The following is an 18,048-nucleotide window of genomic DNA, read 5'->3' on the forward strand; positions in this document are numbered from 1 at the left end:
CCCGCCTCCACGTCCCGCCCCCGTGCTGACGCCGCGCCCCCAGCTGGGCGGCGAGCAGAGCCAAGATGGCGGCCGAGTTGGAGTACGAGTCTGTTCTGTGTGTGAAGCCCGACGTCAGCGTCTACCGGATTCCGCCCCGGGCCTCCAACCGCGGTTACAGGTACTAACCCCGAGGTACTGCGGCACGCGCGTACCCTGTCGGGGCTGACACTTTGCTCCTCAGTAGCACGCTGCCCGTGCCTGCCACTGCCACCTCTGGGTTGTCACCTTGCTAGGCTCCCCACCTGGGTTGCTGTCACCCTGTCCTCCTGCTCTTCCCCCACTCTGGACTGCTGTCATCCTTGTTTCCGCCGCTTAAAAAAATGACTATCCTGCATCCTCCCACCCCTCCTCCCCCGGACCCCCTCTGGGTTACCCCTTTGCTCTCCATCCGTTTCCAGTCGTGTCTGCTCTATCACCAGTCACCTTTCCTTCGCTCTTCCCTGCGTCCTTTAGCTTGTCACCGTCATCTTCCCCTCGCTGTCTGTCCCCGCCCCCCATTTCCAGTACCTCGTGCGTATTTGTGGGTAATCTTTGTGTCGTTGGCCCCTCTCTGGATGAGCTAATTTGTCTTTTGTGCTGTTCCATCTTGTCACCAAATCTCATCATCCACCATATGGTTTTTCCTTTCAGCTCTTTTGCCAGTGGGCAAAGGTTATGATCCTAAGTTTTCCAATGGTTGTCCGGTCTGTCTCTTTTCAATATGTTTTCTTGGTGATACTATAGTATTTTCAATCTTTCTTCCCTACCCCCTTCTCTCCATTTCGCCTATAGCTTTTACTTCCAGAGTTAAGGCAGCATTTTCACTGGAGGGCTGACTAACCACCTTGTAATCCAATGACTGGGAGGGTCTGAGTATGCTGTAGGAAGTCACCAAGTCATGTAGTCCAAAGAGTTCACATGTAACTCACTGGGTTGCATGTTAAAAAATATGAGTGTGAGCCCTCGCGACTTTACAGCTGTATGATTTGAGACAAGTCTCTTAGCCTCTCCAAGCCTCAGTTTTCTCACCTGTAAAATAGAAAAAAAAAAGGTGATAATAAAACCTGCTCTAGCTAGGTACCTTGTAGAATTTTTTAGAGGGTTAAATGAAATCATACAATAAATGTGAAAAAGAATTTAAGATAAATTTCCTAAAAAGAATTTAGGAAAACAGTAAAGCAGTATATAAATATGAGATACTGGTTTGATTTCTCTCTCTGACTCACATCACCATCAGGATTTTCCTCTTGGCATTTATTATTACCTCGGCTGAAAAGTTATCTTCTCCCTGTGTCCAATGTTTTGTCTCATTATCAGAGGTTCATTCATCGTGAATCAGTATCTTTCTGCTTGCTGACCTGTGCACTAGACCCTGTGGGTTGTACCTTTTGGCAAAGAGGTAGTCCTGATTTCAAGCTTTCAATCATACTCCAGATTGACCATGAATAAGACTCTACATGCTTTTTGATGGTAGTCACAGGTACTAATACGTGTGTGTCACTTGAGAACTCTCCTTCTTTGGCGAGCCCTCCTTGACCTTCCATTCTGGCTTAGGTGTGCTCTTGGTGCTTCCATAGCACCTGGGCTTGTCTTTATCACAGAGCTCTTCCTTCTGCATTCTCGTTGATTGTTTGGTCTCCCAGTTCTCCAGACTAGACTGTGAACAACTTGAGGTCTTTTTAAACTTTATATTCCTAGGGTCTAGCACAGTTTCTGGCACATGGTGGAGACTCTGTAAATGTTGACTTAAAGAAATTAGTAGATTACATTTAAATTAGCATTGATTGAACTGTGAAATAAGGTGAAATAGCTCATGACCTCCAACTATACGCGTTGAGACTTCCTAAAGGATATGATACACGTTAAAGTGAGGTTCTGTTCTTTTTCTTCTACTTAAAGCTTTTTAAAAGCTTGAAGCTTCTCTCACCCATCTGCTTTCTCTGCCTTCACTTCTGGTTTATCCTTTATCCTTATGTCAATTAACTGCATTGAGCCATCAAAGCAATTTCTTAATTTTCCTCTTTTACCCTTTTTCTTGTTGTCATTCTGTGTTTTCCATGCTTATTATTGACATCTTATCTTACAAGAGGCTTTTTACATCAACCACTCTTAGTCAGTGAAGAGAGCAGAACTGAGTTTGAATTGTGATTCTCATTTATTTGCTGGGTTACCTTTGGCAAGTCACTTAACTCTTTTGAACTTTAGTTTCCTCGTCTGTAGAAATGGATATAATATTACTTACTTTGTGAGATCCTCTCAATTTTCACAAGAATGGGCATCATGCCTGGAACAGGTGCTTGATAAAGATTACGTTTCTCCCTTTTTGTCTGTGTCCATTTTACATTATGAGCATGATTTGTTCTCCAGGCTGCCATTAAAGGAAAAACTGGACTTTGTAGGAAGCAGGAGAAATGCTTTCTTCGAGTGACTAGTAAGATGAGAGGGAATAATTGACTTTGGTTCACTTAGCATAAGCTGTTGCTTCCCAGACTTTCACTGACCAGACTTAACGGAATTTAGGTTGATGCAAAACTTATAAATGGTTAGAAAATGGTTTCCCAACCTGTAAAACTTTTTTTTATTCATCATTACCCTCCTCCTCAGCTAAATCAGTATTAAACCCTATAGTGTGTTTTAATGTAATGAAAAGAATGCTGGACTTTGAAGTTAGGGATTGTTACTTAGTGTGTTATTGTCTATTTCTTCATTTAGAGAGAGGTGGTAGACTTTTATGCCTATTCCATACAGCTGCTATAAGACTTATTGCCAAGGTAGATGAAAATTTGTGAGGTTGGTTTAGAAGATCAGTAAAACCAAGAGTTCCTCAGGGTAGGTCAGGGGAGTGGGAGAGGAGGTAAGGCTCAGGGCTGAGGGAAACTGCTGCCATGAGTATCCATTCATTTACTGAGGATTTGTTAAATATTGGCCACCAGACACACAAATAAGCCTAGGAAGCTGTCCAAAGAAGCGTGTCTAGTAGGCTTGTTCCTAATATTTTCAGTAGCCCATTTCCACTATGTCTAGCTCATGGCGGTATAGTGGAATAAGTAATGACTCATTAAAAAAATTTCATAGACAGGGACCTCTAGAGCTTGCTCTAATCTGGATCAGATTCAGGTACTTGAGGGTCTTTGAGGCGGGACATCAAGAGAGAAGGGTGCGACAAAGATTTTATCTTGTAAATCCTATTCAGAACTTGTCCTAATTTAAATTTTCATTCCTTCCTTTCCACCATTTGCTTACCATCTTGTGAAACTTATTTTTATTCAGATATACTTTATTGTTACCTTCCTAACCTACAAGTATTAGTCTTTAGGTTCCCAAGGGATGAGTTTTTTTTTTTTTTTTTTTGGGATGAGTTATTACTGACTTTTATTTGCCCTCCCTTTTCCACACTGCTGGCAAAACAAAATCACAAATACAATGTTTTGTAAAATTGTTTCATGTTTAAATAATGTCTTAGATTTCATTCAGATTCATTTATAACACAGATCATAAGGATTCAGTGTTTGTACTGTTTCCATGGACATTTGTATCTCTAATCCACAAGTCCTTCCTGAAGTCCAGATTCATATATTCAAACACATACTCTGTATCTCCTCTTGAAAATCTGTAAGACATCTCAGACTCAACATAGCCAAAACTGAACTCCTGATCTTTCTTCCCAGACTTGCTCTACTTGTAGCCTTCCTCATCTCAATTATTGGCAATTCCTCTGTTCAGGCTAAAAACCTTGGAGTCATCCTTGATTTTATCTTTGATGTCTCTCTTTCTCTTCTACCTCAAATCCATTCCATTAGAAAATCCCGCTGCCTTACTTTAAATATATCCACAGTCTAGCCACTTCTGCTCCTTTCTCTTCCTAGTCACCATCGTGACTCTCCTAGATTAGTACAGTAGTCTCTTAACTAATCCCCCTGCTTCAGTGTTCATATTGCTGCATCTCTGCTATGATAGCAAAGTAATCCTCTTAAACTAAAAGGGAGATCATGTCACACCTCTTCTTAAATGGCTCCTTTTTCACTCACAATAAAAGCCAGAGTTCTTACAATGGCTTATAAAACCCTACATGACCTGTCCCTCAGTTAGCTCTCCCACTTCATCTCTTTATTCTAACCACAGTGGCCTCCTTGCTTGAGGGCAGATAATGGCAGGCATGCTCCTATCTTAGCATCTTTGCACTAGCTGTTTCCTACACCTGGAATGCTTTTCCTCCAGATATCTGCATGGGTAACTCTCACTTCACATTTTTGCTCACATTTCACCTTGTTAATAAGGCCTGCCTTATTAACCTTGACCACCCTTTTTTTTTTTTTTTTAACATCTTTATTGGAGTATAATTGCTTTACAATGGTGTGTTAGTTTCTGCTCTATAACAAAGTGAACCAGTTATACATATACATATGTTCCCATATGTCTTCCCTCCCGCATCTCCCTCCCTCCCACCCTCCCTATCCCACCCTCTAGGTGGTCACAAAGCACCGAGCTGATCTCCCTGTGCTGTGCGGTTGCTTCCCACTAGCTATCTATTTTATGTTTGGTAGTGTATATATGTCCACGCCACTCTCTCACTTTGTCCCAGCTTACCCCTCCCCCTCTCCATATCCTCAAGTCCATTCTCTAGTAGGTCTGTGTCTTTATTCCCATCTTGCCACTAGGTTCTTCATGACCTTTTTTTTTTTTTTTTCCCCTTAGATTCCATATATATGTGTTAGCATACTGTATTTGTTTTTCTCTTTCTGACTTAACTTCATTCTGTATGACAGACTCTAACTCCATCCACCTCACTACAAATACCTCCATTTCGTTTCTTTTTATGGCTGAGTAATATTCCATTGTATATATGTGCCACATCTTTTGAATGCTGCAACATGTTCATTCTCCCACGACCCTCCCGATCTCCCTTTTCTGCCTCTGCATTTTCTTTTTACCGTAGCAGTTATCACCTTCTGAGATGTTAATTATTTTACTTATTTATTGCTTCTTTTTTATTATCTATCTTCTATTAGAATGAAAGCTTCATGATGGCTTTAAATTTGGTTCCGTCTTGTATCCCAAGTACCTAGAACAGTACCTGCAACTTAATACACGCTCTGTAAATATTGGTTGAATTCAGTGAAAGATAATATGTTTAGGGATTTGGGAGACTTCTGTTACCTAATATATTTCATTTAGTAGACTTTGTTGTTCCCTGATCAGCAAAACACTATTATATAAAATACCATCTACAGTATTATATAAAATAGTGTCATTGTGATAAATTTTTAAATTGCTTTTTTTTGTACTTTTATATACTTTTATTGATGCTTTTTGGACTTCAGTAGTAACCTTCTATTTGCTTTGGACTGTGTGTAACATGAGGCCTCTGTATAGAGAGAATCATGAGTTAGTCTTTTGATTATTTAATACGTAGAAAGAGTAAGCAGTTCAGAAGAGGGAAATAGAAATATGGCAAGTGATCCTGCGTAGGTTTTTAGTGTATTAAAGACGTTGACCCGAGGCCTGAGGCTTCTCCATTTTCCTATCCTAGGGCATCTGACTGGAAATTAGATCAACCTGATTGGACTGGTCGCCTCCGAATCACTTCAAAAGGGAAGATTGCTTATATCAAACTTGAGGATAAAGTTTCAGGTAATCTGTGCTGGTGACTCTCTAACATATTAAGGATATTGGTTTGGTGTTCTTTTATAAATACCTTCAAATTGGGGACTGGCATGGAAATACTTGTTAATTGAGTTTTAAATGTTTGTTTCCTTTGCTCAAAGAAGTCTTTTCCTTACCTGTCAGGGGAGCTCTTTGCTCAAGCACCAGTAGAACAGTATCCTGGTATTGCTGTGGAGACAGTGACAGATTCCAGCCGCTACTTTGTAATCCGGATCCAGGATGGTACTGGTAAGGGATCAGGGATTTTGAACGGGTTGAGATTAGGAAAATAGTTAATGCAGTTCAACAGAAGTGTGCCCCAATGCATTTATCTTACTTCAGTTTACTAAATTTTCCCTCCCCTTTGTCCAAAGTTAATTCTAGTTGCTAAAGGAGAAGGATTAACATGTTTGTAATAGATATGAACACAAGTTCCAAGATGTGGTTATTAAAAGTAGACGTAAATAAATCAAAATGTTTATCTAACCAAAGAATTGACACATATTGCCTCTTCATTGTTGTGGTGGTTTTTTGTGGGACTATCTTACATCAACTGTGTTTACGGCAGTCATCTTTTCTCCAATCAGAGGTTGGCAAAATTTTTCTGTAAATACACAGATAATAAATATTTTAGGTTTTGTGGGCCAAATGATCTCTTGCAACTACTCAGTTCTGTTGATGTAATGTGAACGCTGCCATGGATGGTATGTAAACAAACTGGTGTGCCTTTGTTCCAGTGAAACTTTATTTACAGGAACAAGCTCTGGCAGCATTTGGCCCACGGGCTGCATGCAGTTTGCCGATCCCTGGTCCATGAGAAAATATTTCACATTCACAGATGTTGTCTAGTTAGGGTAAATATTACATTGATATTTTCATTGGATAGAGTTTGCCCTAAGGGATGCTTCCTGTTCTGAAGATTCCTGTCTTTTTCACAGGGCGTAGTGCTTTCATTGGCATTGGCTTCTCAGATCGGGGTGATGCCTTTGACTTTAATGTCTCTTTGCAAGATCACTTCAAGTGAGTGAAGCTTGTCTTTAGTTACCAGGTTACATGTTTGGGGAAGGCTGCTCCTCAGTTGAGCGGGCACTATCTCTCTTACCTCCTGGTTTCTTTACTTGGTAAAGAATATAAATCTTCCCATTCACTCTGTTTTCTTACATTATATTTGTATCTGTTCTATCCTTTCCTTATAGCTAGAATATGTTTTTAATCCCTTGTACAGTGGTTTGAGACGGGGCTTTTGTTTATGCCTCTGGGGAATTTGCCCTTGCTTTTAGGTGGCTGAAGGAGGCATAACAGTAACAGCAGGGCTGTCTGTGAGATATGTGGGGAGTTATGTGCCAGTTTTCTTACTCCATGTAGCTGACATGTTTTGTGCCTGTCGCAGTACTTCTTCAGCCCATTCGATCTTGGCTCAGCTCTGGTGGACAGCACCATGCACGCTGTTGGCTTCCTACCTCAAGCGCAGGCTTTTCTGCCTTAGGACTTCCTGAAACTGTGGAAGGCCAGCCAGTTAGCAAGGGGGGCAACCTGGAAGGACTGAGGAATTGACACCCCCTCAGGGGCCGCCCTCAACCATGGGGGATGGGATTGGTGGCTAAGTGCCCTCTTTTGGAGGGACAAGTTCAATATGCCTTTTGAATGGTTCCTCGGCGGTATGGAACCCCAGTTGCCCTTTCTTGGCTTTTCTTCCTTTCCTTTCTCACATCTCATGTTCCCTTACTCTACTTTCTGGAATCATGTTTCACATAAATTAGCTACACTCAAATTTGTGTGTCAGACTCCGCTTTCAGGGAATCCCAATTAAAATAACTTACTCTTCTGCTGAAGGTGGGTAAAGCAGGAATCTGAGATTTCCAAAGAATCTCAGGAAATGGATAATCGTCCCAAGTTGGATCTGGGTTTCAAGGAAGGGCAGACCATCAAGTTGAGTATTGGGGTGAGTATGGTTCCCCCCACCCCTCCTTGTATTTCCATAAGCCTGTGACTTGCTCTTTTTCTTTCTCTCACTCTGCTTCTTTTTTTTTTTTTTTTGTAGAACATCACAACCAAGAAAGGAGGTGCTTCTAGGCCCAAGACTACAGCGACTGGGGGCCTAAGCTTACTCCCACCACCGCCTGGAGGCAGAGTCACAATTCCCCCACCGTCCTCCTCAGTTGCCATCAGCAATCATGTCACTCCACCGCCTGTACCAAAATCCAGTCATGGAGGTACTGATGCAGGTAACTCTCTCTAGCACTTTAACCTTGAGAAATCATATCTTAGGGTTTAACTGGGTAACACCTATTTGCCAAGGAGAGTGTCGATGGTTTTGCTGTTAAATGGTGCTTGACACTGACAAGGTGATTCTGGAAGCCTCTAGCAAGGCATTGAAGCTTTTCTAGTGAGCTGAGAGTCATGGTTCTGGGTGGTTCTTTGGCTGAAAATGAGTAGATATTGAGAAGACTGTTTCCTTCACTGTACCTTGGTGACAGAGATGCTAGTGGGCCTGCGAGTCAGATGGACCAAGATTTTGGTCATGGCTCTGCTACTTTTTATCTGAATGTGTTGGGTAACATTATTTAATTTCTTTGAGTCTCAGTATCCTTACCTGTAAAATGGAGATGTAAAACTACCCCAAGACCGTGAGGGTGAAATGATGTGATGGCACCTAGCCCAGTTCTTGGAATATAGTAGCCGTTCAGTGAATGTCATTTCTTAATCCGTTCCATTTCTTCACAAGGGCAATGAGAGGAAATGAGATGACATCTGGGTTTATGAGTACATTTTCGTTTTTCTTTACTGTCTGGTGGGAAAAAAGAATAGATATAGTTATTTCCATTTAAAAGATGAGAAATTAGAACTTGGGAAGGAATTTTCCTAAGTTTAGAGAACCTAGTATTAGAATCTGGGAGTTTTAAGTTATATCATTAATTAGTTAATTATAATTTAATATAATTTAAGTTTTAAATTATATCATTAATCATTTGTAATTGATTGCTAAGAGCAAGCTTTCTCTTTCTGGAATTTTTGAGGTAAAAGTGGTTATAGGCTACTTCTTTTGGTAAGTGTTGCCAGAAGGCACTGAGGATAGTATCTAAGGTTTATTTATTTTTATTTTTTAAAACTAAACTTGATAATTGTAGATTCACATGCAGTTGTAAAAAATAATACAAAGAAATCCCACATACCCTTTACCCAGTTACCCTCAACATTTTGCAAAATTGACATTGAGACCATCTCATCATCTTACTTAGATTTCGTCGTTTTTACGTATTCTCATTTGTGTGTGCAGTTGACCCTTGAACAGTGCAGGGCTCAGGTGCACTGACCACTTCCTCCCTGCCCGCCCCCCCATGCAGTCAAAAATCTGTGTATAACTTCATAGTTGTCCTTCTGTATCTGCAGTTCCAAATCTGCAGATTCAGCCAACCACAGATCATGTAGTACTGTAGTGAGTGTTTATTGAAAAAAAAAATCCCTGAGTAAGTGGACCCAAGCAGTTCAGACCCATGTCGTTCAAGGGTCGGCTGTCGTTCTGTGCAGTTTTGTCATGTGTAGGTTCCTGGATCCACCACCATGGTCAGGATACTGAACAGTTCCACCACGACAAGGATCCCTTGTGTCGCCCTTTTATAGCCACACCTCTTTGCCTCTCCCCACAATCCCTAACTCTCAGCAATCAGTCACTAATCTGTTCTCCATCTCTAATTTTGTCACTTCAGGAATGTTACCTAAATGGAACCATATAGTATATAACCTTTGGGATTGACTTTTCCCACTCAGGATGATTCCCTTGAGAGCCATCAAGTTGTATATAGCAACAGTTTGTTCCTGTTTATTGCTGAGCAGTATTCCATGGTGTGGATGTACCACAGTATGTTTAATCATCACCCATGGAAAAGCATCTGGGTTGTTTCCAGTTTTTGGCTGTTACAAACAAAGTCACTGTGAACATTTACGTATAGGTTTTTGTGTGAACATAAGTTTTTGTTTCTAAAATTTTTATTCTGTTTCCCCTTTTCTTATTTCTTCTCTTACCTTGTATTCAGATATCCTTTTAGATTTGGATTCTCCTGCTCCTGTAACGACACCAGCACCAGCACCAGTTTCTGCAAGCAATGACTTGTGGGGTGACTTTAGCACTGCATCCAGGTATTAGCATAGGGAAACCAGCATACTTTCAACCAGGGTATTGATGATGTATGTACAGTCAAATGAAGTCTCTGATCTGGGAAAGCAGGGCATTTGTACGTCATATAGAGTCTTCAGCAGGAATTCTAGGTAAGGAAGTATAGGAGTGCTGGGGATGGTGGGATAAGAAAGCTGTAGCATGAAGCTTGAGTGGAATATCTCAGGCCTTAGTAGAATTGCTGTGAAGTATAGTTTCAGGAATTCTGGGCAGAAATTTCTTACTGTTAAGGATGGAGTCCCTATCCTAACATGCCTTTGGCTATCTCTCTGTTCTGTCTCACAGCTCTGTTCCAAACCAGGCACCACAGCCATCCAACTGGGTCCAGTTCTGAGGAGCACCGGCAGGACGTTAAGGACAGACTTGAAGAATCACAATGACCTTGAGGGCACCAATCTGAGGGGAGCTCAGAACCCCTTCCCTCCCCAGTACCAAAATTATTGAACGGTTGTTTTCATAGCTTCTCCATTGCGTTCAGGCTGGTGTGTCACTCCCCGGTGTTCCTTGCTGTACAGCCGAGAAAGTATTTCTTATCTCCTGTTCACTATCAGGGCAGGGGCATAGTGGGTCTTCTGATACTTGTGGCTGACTGTTGCAGGGCTCTAAAGGCCAGGGTCTCTTTGGTGGGGAAATAACCTCCAACATCTGTAAAATTTTCTCCATCTTTAAATTCTTTAACTTTTTTCAGAATCATCTCATGACCCTTGTGTACCTCTTTGTGAAGCTCTGTTTAGCAATTTCAGGGGAGACAAAAACCTCAGAACTTCCTTTTCCATTAACTGAAGACTCTAAAAATGGACAGACTGATCACAGTGTTTACAGATTCAGAATTTTGATAGGGGTAGGTGTGAAGAAAGACCTGTTTCCTGGGTCTCTGCTATATATCCTCCCTCAGGCTTGTCTTATTCAGTGAACATCCAGTGCTGGGTGCAGCCCCCTGACCCTCTTGTGTCTAGTGTGTTTACATGTCTCTTCCTGTGACAAGAGGGTTGTGTTGGTGGCACCCCACTCTTCTTTTGTGGAATAGTGCAGCATCTCTGACCAGTGGGTGTCTCTTGGATGAAGGAGGTTCAAGGGACTATGTTTTCCTACTTATATTCTAGAGAAGCAGTTACTTTCTTACAGCTCCATCTAGTTGCTGCATTTGAAGCACAGCGTTACTTTGTAATGGCCCCATTATTTGTCTTAAAGGGTTTAGAGTTTTTAACCTAATTTGTAGAGCAGAGAGGTTGAAAGCACTTAACTCTTGTTCAGTACCCACATTACCTTGCTGCCTGGGTATCTGGCTCCTTTTCATACACATTTATTTTTTCAGTCCACCAGCTCTTCAACAGAAAGCTGCTGTTACATGTACCATCATTTATGAAGCAAGCTGGAGAGCCATGGCTTTAGCTGTGCTAGGTTTTGCCCAAATGACGGCTGCAATACCCATCACCAGGAGTATCTCAGAAGCAAGTTGCCCCCCACCACTTTCCCTCCCTCTGCCCACCATTCCTTTTACAATGCTGTGAAGCGGTCCCGCTCTTAGGTGAGCTGGCACCAGCTACTTTGTCTGCTAAGGGGCAATTTTGAGAGTGAAATGGGAGGATCTCACTTCTTCCCTTAGCACCTATTTGGATGTGTACCCTCTGGCTGAAGGGAGTCCTTATATTTAGTTTCAAAATAGATTCTCTGTCTTGGATTTCCTTCTTGACTCTTTTTAACTTTGGGTCCATTTTTTTTTTTCATTACTTCCCGTTCCAGGCAGCTCTATTCTTGCAGAGCCATGGCAGGACATTTAAAAATTCCAATAGAAAACACTAAAAGGAAAGCCTGTAGAATCACTGTTGACTAACTACTGGGAGCCTGTTTTCTCAATCTTCCTCTATGTTGTGTTCTTTGTATTCTCAAGATGATAATATATTATGTATTTGAATTGCTGAAAAATTGAAAATGAACTTTCAGATATATGTATATAGAGCATATGTATGCTGTATTGGTGCAATAATGGTAATTAAAAATATGGAAAGAGGTAGTGTCTCTTTTATCTTTCTATTTGCCTGTTTCATTATCTTTTTTATTTAATTGACCCAATATAGGTGGCCAGTAGGTAATAAAAGGACATTTTATATCTATTACTCATTTTCAAGAAATGGAGGTTTTAAGAGGTTAAGGCTAGACCTCTGTCCTCATGTTTCTAAACCTACAGAGGCTCCTTGTCGAGATCATTTGTATTTATTATTTATTTGCTGGTACAGTTAATTTCATTTGCTTGGAATTATCTTTGTGATCTAGGCCACCTTTCATATCGCAGAACTATGGTCAGCATAAATGAAGGGAATCAATGCATGAGATAGAACTAAAGTGAGAGTCATAGACTTTGGAAGCCAGAAGGATCTTGGAGTTCTTATTCAGTGATTGTCGCAGGAGATGAATCAGAATGATATGGGTGCTGCTGCTTTTTATTTTTTCTTTTTTTGTTTCCAATTTAAAATAACATACTGCTCTCTCCAGAGATTCTGATACACCTCCCCCATTTGCCCTCCCAGGGAAGGGCTTGGATGGCTTCCCCAACCATGGCCTTTCTTATCATTACTGAGGTTGTGAGGCACTATCATGGATAAACATGTATCCTAAACTGCAGGGGGGTTTTTTGGGCAGAAGATGCAGATAATAATTTTTCCAGCTCAACCTCCTTGGTTAGACATTGACATCTGCCTTCACGGTTGTCATGTGAGCTTTTATTACTCCTTACTTCTTCCATTCCGATAACCTTCTAGGTAGTTGGCTTGCCTCTAGCTTTCTCAGCCCTAGTTCAGCTTACACGTTGCCACCAGAATAATCTTCCTGAAACCAAACCCTGCTCATGCCCTTTCCTCCCCTACTCATTGGTTACCTTTAATAATTTTCCTTTGCTTACAGGTTAAAGTCCAAAGTACCATTTCATCCTCAGCTCGCAATTTTCCCTTTCAGTCTGCTCCTGCACGCTTGTCATTCTGCAGATGCCATCAGCAACATGGGCATTGAGTGCTTGCAATTCCCTCTGCCTAGAATTCCTTCCCTCTCTACCTGCCTGGTGAAATCCTTCCCATCCTGGAAAGCTCAAGTGCTGCTTCATGAAGCATTACTTATCCCCTCAGTCTGAAAGGTGATCTCCCTTGTTTTTTGGGGTTGCTGTTGAAATTCTCTTCTTACTAGTTTGTAAGCTATTTGATATAAGGACCATGTCTTCATTTTTATCTACTCAATACTTTCCATATGCCATAAATATATACTTGTTGAATTAACAGTGATTTCAGTGAAGAGGGACTAGACATCAGAAAGTTGGGTTTTTCCTTTTTCACTCATTCTCATTTTGGTTGTTCCTAGCTACAGGACATAAGTATTCCTTATATGCTTTGTTATAGTTGCAGAAGGTCTCATTTATATGCTCCAGAGTCAGTTAATATTAGGGCCCAAGAAAGTAGCATTGAAGACAAATTTTACTTTGATACATAGACGCTATGGCCTGGGAAAAGGAAAACTGGATATCATGTAGCGCAGCTGCTGATAAATCTGGTAGCTTACTTTCTGATCTCAGTTATTACAACTGGCTAAGATTGCACTTGGTTATATTTAGCTTTTTTTCTAGCTTTTTAAAAAAAGTCATTTCTGTTATTGCCTCTTAACTGTACATGAGGAAAATACATATGGTTTTTGACTAGAACTTATACTCAGGAGCTCCCCATCAATCACATAGTCTCTTGAGAAAGAAAGGAAAAAGGAAGAGGATTACATTTACTTTCAAGTCCCTTAAGCCTGGGGAATGTATAGGCTTGGTGTGGTTTTCACAGCAACCATGGTTGAAACCATGTTGTATGGCATTTATTTCAGAATAAGAATTGTCATTTTCAGTCCCTTTTTGAAAGTTATTAAGATATGGGGGTGGTATGTTTTTTTTTTTTTTTTTTTTTTTGGGTGGTATGTTTTTTAAAAAGCTCTAGTATACTAAAGTCTACATCTCAGTCAGGAGTGAAATAATTGTCCTTTGAGACCTCATGTTCTGCCCTATCAATCTAAGACTAGTGTCATCCCCTCAAACACAATAATGCATTAAGACCAACGATGAATGTTTCTGTTTGCTTTTTAATATTTTCTTTTGTCTTATTTGTGTTCTGCCACTGCACCTAATAATAGTAAAAAAATGTCTTTGAGGCAATTTCTGTCAATGCTTTAACTGGCTGCATATCAGCATGGGACCACTAGAGGACAGGCTCCCCCTAGCAACTCTAGCACAGCGGTAGGAATTACTGCTCAGATTTCCTGGTGGCAGGGGAGACACCTGAAGACATAAATGAAGACTGTCAAGGGACATTTCATCTATGGAGTAAGCATGTACCCGATCCAAAGTTTGTTGGGAATGTAGAAAAACAGCTGTTTGGGTAGGTGGAAAATGAAGAACAGAATAATACTTTCTTCAGACTTTAATACTTAAATAAATCTTTGAATGAATGGGGCATATACTTATTGATTTTAATGACCCCCCCCCACCTTCCCCAGTCCCACCAAAATAGGTGATTAATGGGAAGTAAAGAGGAGTGGTTATGAGCATGAATTTGGGAAGAGACAGACTGCCTTGGCACAAAATTTTACTCTGCCACTTACCGGCTTTTTGACCTTGGGCAAATTAACCCTTGTTTGCCTTGGTTTCCTCATATGCAAAATGAAGATAATAGTTCCTACTTTATAGAGTTATTGTCAGGATAAAATAAGTTAAAAATTTAAAGTGTTTAGAACAAAGCCTGGCATATGGTAAATTCTCTGTTAGTACTGCTTCTACTACTGCTGCTTGGCTGGCTATCTTAATTCTGGCTATTAAGATTGCAATAACATGGTAAGTATAAGGGCAAAATGATGAGATCCTTTCCTTTTTTAAAAAAATTAATTTTTATGGGGATATAATTGACATATAACATTGTAAATGTTTAGGTGTACAAAATGTGATACATTTATTGCAATAATCGAAGTGTTAGCTAACACTTCTGTCATGTCATGTAATTGTCATTTCTTTTTTGTGGTGAGAGCAACTAAGATCTAATCTCTTAGCAACTTGGAAGTTTGTAATATAATGTCTATACAGGCATACCTCATTTTATTGAACTTTGCTTTATTGCACTTTGCAGATACTATGTTTTTCACAAATTGAAAGTTTGTAGCAACACTTCATCCAGGAAATCTATCAGTGCCATTTTTCAATAGCATTTGCTCACAGAGCATTGTGTCTCTGTGTCATGTTCTGGTAATTCTCACAATATTTCAAACTTTTTCATCATAATTATATTTGTTATGGTGATCTGTGATCAGTGATCTTTGACATTACTATTATGACTTGCTGCAGGCTCAGATGATGGAAGCATTTTTTAGCAATAAAGTATTTAAAAATTAAGGTATGTATATTGTTTTTCAAGGCATAATACTACTGCACACTTAATAGACTACAATGTAGTGTAGACATAACTTCTGTATGCCCTGGGAAACCAAAAATTCGTGTGACTTGCTTTATTGCAATATTCGCTTCATTCTGGTAGTCTAGAACTGGACCTGTGATTTCTCCAAGGTATGCCTATAATGACTGTACTATGCATTAGATTAGATCCAGAACTTATCTACTGTTTGAAAGTTTGCATCTTTAAACTGCATCGCCCCAATTCCTCCACCTCCTAGCCTCTGGTAACCACCAGTCTACTCTCTGTTTCTATGAGTTTGACTTTTTTAGATTCCACGTATAAGTGGTATCATAAAATATAGTATTTGTCTTTCTCTGACTTTTCTCACCTAGCATAATAACCTCAAGGTCTCTCCACGTTATTGCAAATGGCAAGATTTCCTTCTTTCTTATGGCCGAATAATATTTTCTTACATATGTATACCACATCTTCTTTATCCATTCATTGCAAATGGACCCTATGGTTGTTTCCATACCTTGCTATTGTGAATAATGCTGCAATAAACATGGGAGTGCATATATCTCTTCAATATCCTATTTTCATTTCCTTTGGATATATACCCAGAAGTGGAATGGCTGGATCATAATAGTAGTTCTATTTTTAATCTTTTGAGGAAAGTCCGTACTGTTTTCCATAGTGGCTGTACTAGTTTTCATCCCCTCCAAGAGTGTGCTAGGGTTCCCCGTGATCCACATCCTCACCAACACTTGTTAATCGCTTCTCGTCTTCTTGATGATAACCATTCTAATAGATGTGAGGTGATATTTCATTGTGGTTTTGATTTGCATTTCCCTGATGATTAGTGATGTTGAGTACCTTTTCTTTTTTTTTTTTTTTTAATTTTTATTTACTTATTTATTTATTTTTAAGGCTGTGTTGGGTCTTCGTTTCTGTGCGAGGGCTTTCTCTAGTTGCGGCAAGTGGGGTCCACTCTTCATCGCGGTGCGCGGGCCTCTCATTATCGCGGCCTCTCTGGTTGCGGAGCACAGGCTCCAGACGCACAGGCTCAGTAATTGTGGCTCACGGGCTTAGTTGCTCCGCGGCATGTGGGATCTTCCGAGACCAGGGCTCGAACCCGTGTCCCCTGCATTGGCAGGCAGATTCTCAACCACTGCGCCACCAGGGAAGCCCTTGAGTACCTTTTCATGGGAATGGGTCCCAAGCATCATTCTTGCCAGCCTGGGCCCCAACCCTAGGACTCAGAACAGTGTGAATTAGAAATGGTTTCTTTGTGGTCTTGAGTCACACTGAGTCAGTCAACTGCTTGTGACTCTAAAAAAATGATCTTTGGACTATTTGTATGTCTTCTTAAGAAAAATGTCTGTTTAGTTCCTCTGCACATTTTAAAAATTGGATTGTTTTTAGTTTTTGTTTTGTTTTGTTACTGAGTTGTATGAGTTCTTTATCTATTTTGGATATTAACTTCTTATCTTCTTATCAGATATATGGTTTGCAAATATTTTCTCTTATTCCGTAGGTTGTCTTTTCTTTCTTTCTTTCTTTTTTTTTGATTGTGTCTTTTGCTGTGCAGAAGTTTTTTAGTTTGATGTAGTCCCACTTCCTGATTTTTGCTTTTGTTGCTTGTGCTTTTGGTGTGATATCTAAAAAATTGTGGCTAAGACCGATGTCAAGGAGCTTCCTCCATATGTTTTCTTCTAGGAATTTCATGGTATCATGTGTTAGTTTAAGTCTTTAATCTATTTTGAGTTAATTTTGGGGAGTGGTGTAAGATAGTGGTCCAATTTCATTTTTCTGCATGTGGTTATCCAGTTCTTGCAACACATAGTTTTGTTGAAAAGACTGTCCTTTCTCATTGAGTGTTCTTGGCTCCCTTGTCAAATATTAGTTGACTGTAAATGCAGGAGTTTATTTCAGCACTCTCTATTTAGTTGCATTGGTCTATGTGTCTCTTTTTATGCTAGTTTTTTTATGTTTTAATTATGATAGCTTTGTAGTATAATTTGAAATTAGGAAGTGTGATGCCTCTGGCTTTGTTCTTTTTTCTCATGATTGCTTTGGTTATTACTTTTTTGTGGTCTTTTGTAGTTCCACACAAATCTTAGGATTATTTTTTCTATGTCTGTGAAAAATGCCATTGGAATTTTGATAGAGGTTGTGTTGAATTTTTACTTGGCTTGAGTAGTATGGACATTTTAGCAATATTAATTCTTCCAATCCATGAACACAGGATATATTTCCATTTTTTTGTGCCTTCAGTTTCTTTAATCTAAGTTATAGTTTTTGGTATATAGAAATTTCACTTCCTTAGTTGAATTTATTCCTAAGTATTTTATTGTTTTTGATGTTATTGTGAATGGGATCATTTTCTTTCTTTTTTGGTTGTTTCACTGTTAGTATATAGAAAGGAGACTGATTTTTATGTGTTTAGTTTGTAACCTGTAACTTTACTAAATTGATTTATTAGTCCTACCAGTTTTCTGGTGGAGTTCTTAGGATTTTCTATATAGAGGATCATATCTGCAGAGACAATTTTACTTCTTTCTGATTTGGATGACTTATTTCTTTTTCTTACTTGATTCGTCTAACTAGGACTTGCAGTACTCTGTTGAGTAGGAATGGTGAGAGTGGGCCCCCTTGCCTTGTTCTGAACTTGGAGGAAAAGCTTTCAACCTTTTATCATTGAGTATGATGTTAGTTGTGGTCCTGTCATATACGACCTTTATCGTGTTCAGGTATGTTCCTTCTCTACACAATCTGTTGAGAGTTTTTATCGTGAAAGAATGT

At 39.9% G+C, this 18,048-nt stretch overlaps 1 protein-coding gene across 2 annotated transcripts; it reads left to right on the forward strand.

Annotated features, from left to right (window-relative positions):
• The first annotated feature begins 5 nt into the window (after positions 1-5).
• Positions 6-11,849, forward strand: NECAP1 (NECAP endocytosis associated 1). Of its 2 annotated transcripts, XM_082420347.1 has the most exons (8): positions 6-160; positions 5,552-5,652; positions 5,809-5,913; positions 6,603-6,684; positions 7,498-7,606; positions 7,706-7,889; positions 9,699-9,801; positions 10,124-11,849. In XM_082420347.1, exons 1-8 carry the CDS (start codon positions 66-68, stop codon positions 10,170-10,172), a joined length of 828 nt encoding a protein of 275 aa, XP_082276473.1. In that variant the 5' UTR covers positions 6-65; the 3' UTR covers positions 10,173-11,849. The 2 variants fall into 2 exon arrangements, with proteins under 2 accessions (XP_082276473.1, XP_082276474.1); XM_082420348.1 differs by lacking the exon at positions 6,603-6,684 and having other exon boundaries at positions 5,787-5,913.
• The last annotated feature ends 6,199 nt before the right edge of the window (positions 11,850-18,048 follow it).

The sequence above is a fragment of the Balaenoptera physalus genome (genome assembly GCF_965194825.1).
Source record: "Balaenoptera physalus genome assembly, chromosome: 13".
Lineage (NCBI taxonomy): Eukaryota > Metazoa > Chordata > Mammalia > Artiodactyla > Balaenopteridae > Balaenoptera > Balaenoptera physalus.

Excerpts from the sequence above, each read along its gene's own strand:
- NECAP1 (XM_082420347.1), top strand. The coding sequence starts at position 66 with ATGGCGGCCGAGTTGGAGTACGAGTCTGTTCTGTGTGTGAAGCCCGAC. Across the intron at positions 5,653-5,808 it reads ACTTGAGGATAAAGTTTCAG|GGGAGCTCTTTGCTCAAGCA; the intron begins GTAATCTGTGCT and ends CTTACCTGTCAG. Across the intron at positions 9,802-10,123 it reads GACTTTAGCACTGCATCCAG|CTCTGTTCCAAACCAGGCAC; the intron begins GTATTAGCATAG and ends TCTGTCTCACAG.